Consider the following 9,745-nt stretch of genomic DNA (forward strand, 5'->3'; position numbering starts at 1 on the left):
ACTGACGCTGAGTCAGGAATATTTCTCCCTCTCTCACTCACCCCACCTTCTCCAACCTTACAGGGAAGTAAGTAATCTTGCCAAGGTGTATATGATCACAATAGAAGCAGACTTAATGTAAGGGTGGGGATGAAAAAGAACTCTTCTTAGATAGAAATATTTATCTCTAACAAAACATCAGTCACACTTGAGGCTTATAAACTGAAGTCAGCCATCACCAGTTGGCAAGATCACCGTGGCAAGGGGAAACTGCTTGACCATGGACGAGGGAAAGAAATGGTGGTTTTTTTCCTTCTTTGTGAAAAGAGGGAAGAGAAGAATAGTGGGAAGAGGCAGGTTAAGAAGAGCAAGGAGGAGAGAGAGGCTGGGGTTTAGCCACTGAAATCAAGGGCACCTTTAGCACTGTAAATTGTTACCTGGGAAATCGTATCCATTCCCCTTCCATGAAAATGTATGAATTTCAGAACACTTTATGCTTCACATTGGAGGGTGGTTTGTGAAAGAGAGGTGGGCAGAAAGAAAGAAGAGTATGTATAGAAGGAGGAATCAAGAGACAGGATTTGTAGAAATCTTGGGGGGAATGCTTTGGATGTCCATAGGCCAAGGCTTTGGGAGGCTTCCGAAGACCACGTCTGACATCAAGGTTACACGAACCTTTCAATAGGCTTGATACACTGATGAAAACATCTACCCACACCTCACACAGTAAGCGTGAGAGAATCAGTTTTGCTCATAATAGTCATTATAGAGTACCAGCATTCAAGGGTGTAGTTACCCAACGTCCTTGGGTGTAGAATTGACTTTCCTATTATGGGAAACAGGCCTTCCCTGTGATGCATTCATTTCATCCAAATTTTATGTCAAGATATCCAGAGGAAATATTTGGTTCTTATGATAAAGAGCAATTTTAAAATGTTAATCTTGCTAAGTCTATACAATAGAAGGAGGGCAAAATCTATAAAGAGAAGCAGCAAAATATGTCCTTTTTGGTTCCAATTCCACAGCCCACTTCTGGCCCAGTTCTCTGGGTAATGGCAGGTGTCACTGTGGGTGATCTCATTCTCTTACTTTGTGTCCCTGTTCACATATCGACATGTCACTGACCCAGCCTTGCTGGGATGGAGCATGGTTGTTTAATCCCCTCACCCCATGGCTTGGCTGGCACTGTTCCACTTGTTCCTGGTGGAGGGTCAGTAGGAGGCTGAGACAGGGCAGGGTCAGGGTGCAGAGGGGAGGAAGACTGTCCCATGAGCTGGGTCCCCTTGGCACCATGCTCCCCCCTGCAGAGCTCACTGACCTTTTGCAGTCCATGCTACTGAAAATACGGAAGCCATCTGTTCTTTTCCAGAACATATCTCCATGGCCCACGTTTTCCTGGGAGAGTTTCCAGGAGTTTGAGCTCACAGAGCTTGGCATTAGCCTTCAGAAACAAAGGCACTGCTGGAACTCGCGTTATGAGAACAGGGAAAAATGGAGAGGATTCCAGAGCTGCAGAGGCCACTGTCACTGAGCACTTCCCTTGTGCCAGCCACTGTCTTCAGCCCTCTGTGCCTTGTCTTATTTGCTCCTCACAACGACACTGTAAGAAAGGTAGGAAAAGCCTGTGGCTCAAAGGGGTAGGGCACCGGCCCCATATGCCAGAGGTGGCGGGTTCAAACCCAGCCTCGGCCAAAAAAAAAAGAAAGGTGGGAATAGTAGCACCATACTCTGATGAGACAACCGGGGTTTAGACAAGGTCTATCATTGATTGCAAGGCCATACTGGTAATATGGAATCAGGACTGTGTAACTTCAAAATTTACACCTTTAAAATGTACTATTCTGCCTCTTTTTTCTGGATTTTGGGGTATCATGAGCTGTGTCCAAATCTGCTGTCACTTCTATAAGACCCTGGGGAGGAGGAATGGGGTTCCTATACCCCTTGTAGAGTGAGTCATTCTTCTCAATGTTGGATCTTTGGTGCTATTCTAGGCACCCGAGTTAAGACACCACGGGCCTAAGGAGCCTGCCCCTGGCCTGAGGTTAGTGAACGTAGAGAGGTCTCCACCATCTAGGCAGCTTTTGGCCCAGGATATCTTCTGAGGAAAGTGAAGGAAAATTCTCCCAAAGGGCATTTATAGGGTGGGCACTGGACTCTCCCTATGACCCTGGTAGGGTAACAAATAAAAATATAAGATGCCTAGTTAAATTTGAATTTCAGATAAACAAATATTCCTTTTTAGTATGCCTATGCAATAGTTGGGATGTACTTACATTAAAAGATCACTTCTTGTTTATCTAATATTTGATTTCAGCAGAGAATCCTGTATTTTTCCCGCAGTCTTAGACTCAAGGTCCTCTGGCACTAGGCTGAGCTGCTGTGGATGGTGACAGGTGTCTGAAAGCTCAAATCTCTGAGTCAGGCCTGAGGCTATGAATGAAGTTTCACAGGCCTTCACTGGTGGGGACAGTGGGTGGCCTGAGAGAAGCAGCCGATGCCCAGGCCTGTCAGGAGTTGCACAGGGAGGATCCACAGATGGAACTTTGCATGGAAGAGCCTGAGCATGGGGGTGCAAGGAATTGTCTCCTGAGATCTTTAGGATGGAACAAAAGAGGGGCTTGAGGCAAAACAAAATGGCAAATGCCAGTCAGTCAGGGTATTTAATTTCTAGGGCCAGCACCGTAAAATACCACAGAATAGGTGTCTGAAACAACTGACATTTTATTTGCTCACAATTCTAGAGGCTGGAAGTTCAAGATCAAGGTGTCAACAGGGTGGGTTTGTTCTGAAGCCTTGATTTGTAAATAGCTATCTTTTCACGGTGTTCTCTTATACTCTCCCACTCTGTGTTTATATACTAATCACCTCTTATAAGATTAGTAATACTGAATTAGGGCTCACCCTCACACCCTCATTTTAACTTTTTTTTTTTTTTGAGAGAGAAAGTCTTACTTTATCACCCCTGGTAGAGTGCTGTGGTGTCACAGCTCACAGCAACCTCCAACTCCTGGGCTTAGGCGATTCTGTTGCCTCAGCCTCCTGAGTAGCTGAGTCTACAGGTGCCCACCACAACACCTGGCAAAACCTCATTTTAACTTAATTACCTCTTTAAAGGCCCTATTTCCAAATACAGCCAAATACTGAGGTTCTTGGGGTCAATATATAAATTGGACAGGTCTTCCCAAGGAGACCACAAGGATACACCTGCAGGGTCCTCTCCATGGTGATTCAGCTCTTGGGAATTTATAAATTTAACTTCCTGGAACTTGGAAATTTCCAAATTCTGTGAAATCCTGTAGTTCTGTAGGGGCGGGAAAAGCATCTCCCGCTTGATTCAAACTGGCCAATGAGAAGGGTACCTGTGGGGTGGAACTTTTTGACTGTCGATAAAATGGGAAAGACCAAGCCAGTCGGAGAGCACGACCATTTGGAATTCTTCTATGCCGTAAGCTCCCGGCTGGTGAATAAAGCCCTTCCTCTTATATATATATATAAAAAACTATCTATTTATATATATATAGGAATTGGAGAAGGAGGGTACAAGTTAGCCGACAATAGCCAGAGAAAGATTTGGGGAACAGGTGAAGTGGTTTGTGCAGGAAAATAGAACCCTGGGGACCTTGTACAAACCCTCATAGGCCAGGCTTGAATTGCAGCTGTATCTAAGTCTGGATGTAACTTAATCACCCTCCAATCCCCTGGGAACATGAGGGCCCAGAAAGCTTGTGAGGCACTATAAGATCATTTTCCACTTGTCTCTATTTTCCTGGGAGGAGATCATGAGTTAGTCAAAAAAGTTTCTCTTTCTCTTGAGAAAGAGAAAACATATTTTTTATCTAAGGAATGTGAGCCCATTTAAATGATCAGTCCCAGAGAAGCATTTAAAATGTTCACAGAAGTAACCCTCACATCCCCTAGATCTAAATAATTATCTTTGGAAGCCACTTGCTATGTGGGCTCTAGACTGACATCAAGTAGCTATAAAACACCATCTGCTGGACACTGTAACTCATACCCTATAGTTCAAGAATGTGTAGCCAGTCGCTAATCCATGTTTTCTCTATAAACCAGTGAGAATTCTTGTGAAACAACATTGTATCAGCTCACTCTTTGGATCCATTGCCTTAAAAACCTGCTTGTAACAAAGGCTGACAGGACTCCCCCAAAGCAACTTCTAAGTGTGTCTCAGGCACCTTTCTTTACTTTAGCTCAAATAAACTCTAATATTTTGTGTTCCAGCCTCTTCCCTCTAGGTTGACAGGTTCTGGTGATGTATAAGACCATTAATGGAAAAACCCCAACTCCATAAAATAAAGTTCATTCCATGCCAAGTGTGTGTGACCACAGCCCAGGGAAACATGGCTTGAGAAAATGTGCCTGAGCTAACCAGGTTACAGTTTGGTTTGATACATTCCTGTTACTATTCCAGTTAACAACTGCTGACCAGAGAGGGGATTTTAGTATTATAAGGAGCCAAGGGTTAATACTGGTCATTCTTTCAGTCTTGTGCACAGGCTCAGTGAGTCCTTGGATCCTTGAGCATAATCTGTCGTGGCATATTTTTTATCTTGGCTTTTCTAGACAAACAGGTGATACAGGGCTCCGTAGTTATCTCAGGGCTGCAAGGAGGTTCCACTGTTCCTGGGAAAGAAACTCAAAATGCATCAGCACAACAGAAAGTTACAAAGTTCTGGTCAGCAATTGTTACAGGGCTAGGAACTTGAATCAGAAGAGAATTACAGAAAATAAAAACTCCTAGAAGGGACACTATACTGGTGAGGTGGATAACTAAAAGCTCAACAGCAACCTGGCTTATTGTACCCTCAATGAATCCCCAACAATAAAAAAAAAAAAGCTCAACAGCAGTATAGTATTTGATAGTCTCAGGTTTTTTTTTTTTTTTTTTTGCAATTTCTGGCCAGGGCTGGGTTTGAACCCGTCACCTCCGGCATACGGGGCCGGCGCCCTACTCTTTTGAGCCACAGGCCCTGCCCTGATATCCTCAGTTTTAAAGAATCTGGGGTTCCAATCATGTGTCCTTAATGTATGACAGGAAAAATTGCCTCTACTCATCTTGGTTCTTTGGCTGGCCTATGAATTAAATGGACCTAAGACAGGTCAAGAGGAGAAAACCAATTTTAATATATAAGTACCCATGGGAACCCCACAAAAATGTGAGTTTCTAGGAAGGGGCCAGATGATTGAGACTTCGATATCATCCTGAGTTACAGAAAGAAATAGGCATAAGGGGGGGAAAAAAAAGCTTTTATCTAACAAATGAATCCTTTTAAATTATCAAGCCCAGAGAGACATTAAAATGAGATAGCAATCTGACCTGTAATCCTAGCCCTCTGAGAGGCTGAGGCGGGGGTATTGACTAAGCTCACAGGTTGGAGACCAGCCTGAGCCACAGAGAGACCTCATCTTTAAAAATAGCCAGGTGTTGTGGTAGGCATCTGCAGTCCCAGCTACCTGGGAGGCTGAGGCAAGAGAATCACTTAAGCCCAAGAGTTGGAGGTTGCTGGGAGCTGTGATGCCACAGCGCTCTACTGAGGGCCACAAAGTGAGACTCTGTCTTAAAAAAAATTAGGTAGCAATCTGGTCTTACTTCTCCCTTGAGTACGCAATCATGTTTTGAAACTGCTATTGCCACAAGTAGCCTCCAAGACTTTAATCAATTGGAAGACTTTTATCTGCATACCTTTGTTCACCATAAAGTTTCTCCCCTCACCTTCCCATAATTGTCTCCACCATGACTGCTAGAAATCCAATAATCTGTGGACCTAAAAGGAAGAGGCTGAGGCTCAATGTTTAATTTAAAGGGTTTACTTGAGACAGAGTGAGGACAACTGCCTCACTAACCTAAAATTAACCTACCAATGCCACACCTGGACACCATAACCTATATCCTAGAGCTTAGGAATGTTTAGCCAATCACTAATCAATGTTATTACTCTAAACCAGTGTTTTTCAACCTTTTTAAAATCTCATGGCACACTTGAACGTATAGTTAAACTTCTGAGGCACACTTAAATTATGTTGATCAGGGAGGCTCAACAGAGTAGGATGCCGGCCCCATATGCCGGAAATTGCGGGTTCAAACCCAGCCCCAGCCCAAAACTGCAAAAATAAATAAATAAATAAATAATGTTGATCAAATACAAAGAGTATCAGAAAGAATATACTTACTGTGCATTGAACTTCTTTCAAAAATAATTTAGTTAATGATCTTTAAAAAATTTCCTGGCACAACCAAGATCCTCTGATGGCACACTGGTTGAAAATCACTGCTCTAAACAAACAACTTTGTATTAAGTCCACTTCTTCCGCCACCCCTTGTGACCTTTAAAAATCTGCTCATAAGGCCTCAGTTTTAATTGACAATACCCGGGTCTGAGTCGTCCTGGCAGTTGACCTCACTTTGTCTCAAGTAAACCCTTTAAATTAGACTTTGTGCCTCAGCCTCTTCTTTTTTGGTCCATAGAGGATTGGGATTTCTAGGGCGTGGAAGAGGAGACAGTTATGGGAAGGTGAGAGGAGAAACTTTATGGTGAATAAAGGTAAGCAGATAAAAGCTGGCTCAAGCAGCTAAGGCGCCAGCCATATACACCTGAGCTGGTGGGTTCAAATCCAGCCCAGGCTCGCCAAACAATGTTGGCTGCAACCGAAAAAAAAAAAAGGAGCTGGGAGTTGTGGTGGGCACCTGTAGTCCCAGCTACTTGGGAGGCGGAGGCAGGAGAATCACTGGAGCCCAGGAGTTGGAGGTTGCTGTAAGCTGTGATGCCAGGCACTCTACCCAGGGTGACAGCTTGAGGCTCTGTCTAAAAAAAAAAGTTTTTCAAGCGATTAAAATCTTGGAGTAGCTTTCTTCCTGGTGCAGATACTTCGCTAATGAAAACTTCCTTTATAAATGTAAATTTCCTTTATAAAAGAGGGAGTTTGTACTTTATTTTAGGAAATTGGGAGGGAGGCAAAGAGCTTTTCTTGAATTGGATGGTTCTTAATTTTTTTTAGTACCAAATAGTCAGCATACCAAAATTGCATATTATGAGGTGACATTTTGAACCCTTTCGTGAACTTTTTGTTTTTTTTGTAGAGATAGAATTTCACTTTATCACCCTCGGTAGAGCACTGTAGCGTCATAGCTCACAGCAACCGCCAGTTCTTGGGCTTAGGTGATTCTCCTGCCCCAGCCTCCAGAGTAGCCGGGGCCACAGGCTCCCACCACAATGCCTGGCCATTTTTTTGTTGCAGTTTGGCCAGGGCCGGGTTTGAACCCGCCACCCTCGGTACATGGGGCTAGCACCCTACCCAGTGAGCCACAGGCACCGCCCACCTTTCATTAACTTTTAAAAGCTATGTTATCTCAGGTAAATGATTTTACCTGTGGGGTTGTTTTCTCAGTCAGCAAAATGAGACTATCACTTTTCTTAGGAACCACTTTATCCAAGTTGTTGTAAAGATTGTGCAATAATTTATTCATTGGGCACTTACTATGTGCCAATCACATACTCAAGGTTTTGCATACGTTATCTAATTTTCACAAGAAGCCTCTGAGGTAGGTTGTAATCTCAATTTTACAGATGGATAAACAGACACTAAGAGGTTAAGTAATTTGCCCAAATTTATAACTAGTAAACGGTGGAGTCAGAATTCAAATTCAAGGTGACACACTTCATAGCCTGCTCACTTGTCAGAGGGCTACAAAATTATGGACGTTAAGCAAAATGTTAAGTAGAATGCACAGTGCATGATAGGTATGATACATAACAGCTACTTTTTACAATTATTTTTTAAATTTCAGATTAATATGAGGGTAGGTTACATTGTTTGCATTTGTAAGAGTAAGTCCACTTTCTAGTTGTTTCCTTTCACCCAGAAAGTGTTCCATCCCCCGTGCATTGTTCCTTTTCAGTGGGAACTTGAACTCTCTACTCCCTTCTTGGATTTAATTGAGTTTTTCTCTCAAGTGAGCAAGTAGTTGTTAATCTAGTTTCCATTTAGTATTGAGCACAGGCATGCTTATTTTTCCATTCCTGTTATACTTAGGAGAGTGTTCTCCAAATCCATCCAGGATCTCACAAAAAAATAAAAAATCTCTTTTTTTTTAAATGGCTGAATAGTATTATGGTATACATATGCCACAGTTTATTAATCCATTCATGTGTGGAAGAGTATTTGGGTTGTTTCCACGTCTTTGCGATTGTAAATTGGGCTGCTAAACATTGTAGTGCACACATACTTCTGGTTCTTTTGGGTAGATACCTAGTAATGGGACAGAAGATCAAATGGAAGGTCTACTCATAGCAGCTATTATTATTTTAACTTTACTTGAACTTGAGAAAATCGACAGGTGCAAAAACAGAAGGCAGGAAAAAAGGTGTTTTCTTTTTTTACTGTATTTGTATTTTCCATTTTTCTTCACAAATCTTACATTTGCAATCAAGACAAAAAATGTTGGGAAAAATATCACTCATAATCCCACAAGAAGACAAGAGACATTTGGGTGAAGGCGGATGAAGAAAATCAGGTTTTGAGAGTCTTCCCGAAACTCTGGTTCCCTATAGGCAGAAAAGTACGGAACACCTGCAACAACTTCATAAAATATATAAATCACATGGGCAACACAAGCCTGAGGCCAAAGCCGCACCTCAATCCGGGGAAGGCCGCGTAGCCTCTCCCGGCTAGAAGCCTGGTATTCAGTAAACCAGGTAAGGCCCTTTCTTGTCCTCCTAAGGCCACGTCTGAAAATCACTCAGCAAGTCCAGCGTCCCTGGATGCTGGTGACTCTGTCAGTGGCACAGGGTGGGAGGTTCTGTTGGGCATTGTGGGGTCACCGTTCGGGTTTCCCTGGCAGCCTAAACCTGTGAGGGCGGCCTTCAGGCACATCCCCGGGGGAGGCCGCAAAGGAGGTCGCCAGGGCCTTTCTGAATCCTGGAGGCCGCCGCGGGCTTCCCGAGCCCGGCAGTTCCTTAGACTTGGGCCCCGGCCCTTCGCCCGGCGCGGCCCGAGACGAGGCCCAGGCCCGGGCCCAGCATGGCGGACGCGCGGCCCGGCGGCCCCCGGCGCGGCGGCGCGCAGCACGAGGCGCGGGAGAACGCGGCGCGCACGCAGCGCGCGGAGGCGGACGCGGCGTGGCGGCGCGCGGGCGCCCCCGACGGAGGCTCCTGCTCTGGCTGCTGGTGGTGGCGGCGGCTCTTCCGGCGGAGCGCGGCGCGCGGCTCGCGCAGGAAGAAGGCCAAGTTCGTGCGGCCGTGCAAGGCTGCGCAAGAGCGGGGCCTGTGGGGCCGCTGGAGCCTGCGGCGGCTGCTGCAGAGGCTGGCGACGTGGCGGCGGCGCTATCTGCGGCGCGGGGAGCGGCCGGAGAGGCTGGAGGAGATCCCGCTGCTCGTGCTGGACCGCGCGCGGGCCGGAGACTAGGCCGCCTCGGCCGACGCGCGGAGCCGGACCTCCACGCCCCCTGCGCGCTGCGCTTTGGTTCTGTTTTGTAAAGAAAGGCAAAAAATCGAAAATAAACCCAGCACCGCATGAGTGAAAGAACACCGATGTGGGGGACGCGCAGGGAGCCGGGGTGGCGCGCTGTGGGCGGTGGGGAGGAGCAGCCGGGGCGGCCGGGCCGCGAATAGCCGAGTCCGGCCACGTGTCGCTCCGAGGAAGAAGGTGGGCGCCGCAGGGGTCTTCGATCTGTGCAGCGCGCTCGCTCAAGCTTCTAAAAATGTCAAAGCAGGACCCACGTCGAAGAGAACCGGGTATTTTTAGCTTGTTT

General features: G+C 45.7%; 1 protein-coding gene across 1 annotated transcript; it reads left to right on the plus strand.

Annotated features, from left to right (window-relative positions):
- The first annotated feature begins 8,658 nt into the window (after window positions 1–8,658).
- LOC128597171 (uncharacterized) lies at window positions 8,659–9,510 on the plus strand. The gene is made up of 2 exons (XM_053607325.1): window positions 8,659–8,690; window positions 8,837–9,510. Exon 2 carries the CDS (start codon window positions 9,016–9,018, stop codon window positions 9,397–9,399), a length of 384 nt encoding a protein of 127 aa, XP_053463300.1. The 5' UTR covers window positions 8,659–8,690; window positions 8,837–9,015; the 3' UTR covers window positions 9,400–9,510.
- The last annotated feature ends 235 nt before the right edge of the window (window positions 9,511–9,745 follow it).

Source organism: Nycticebus coucang, chromosome 10, assembly GCF_027406575.1.
Source record: "Nycticebus coucang isolate mNycCou1 chromosome 10, mNycCou1.pri, whole genome shotgun sequence".
In the NCBI taxonomy this organism is placed as follows: domain Eukaryota; kingdom Metazoa; phylum Chordata; class Mammalia; order Primates; family Lorisidae; genus Nycticebus; species Nycticebus coucang.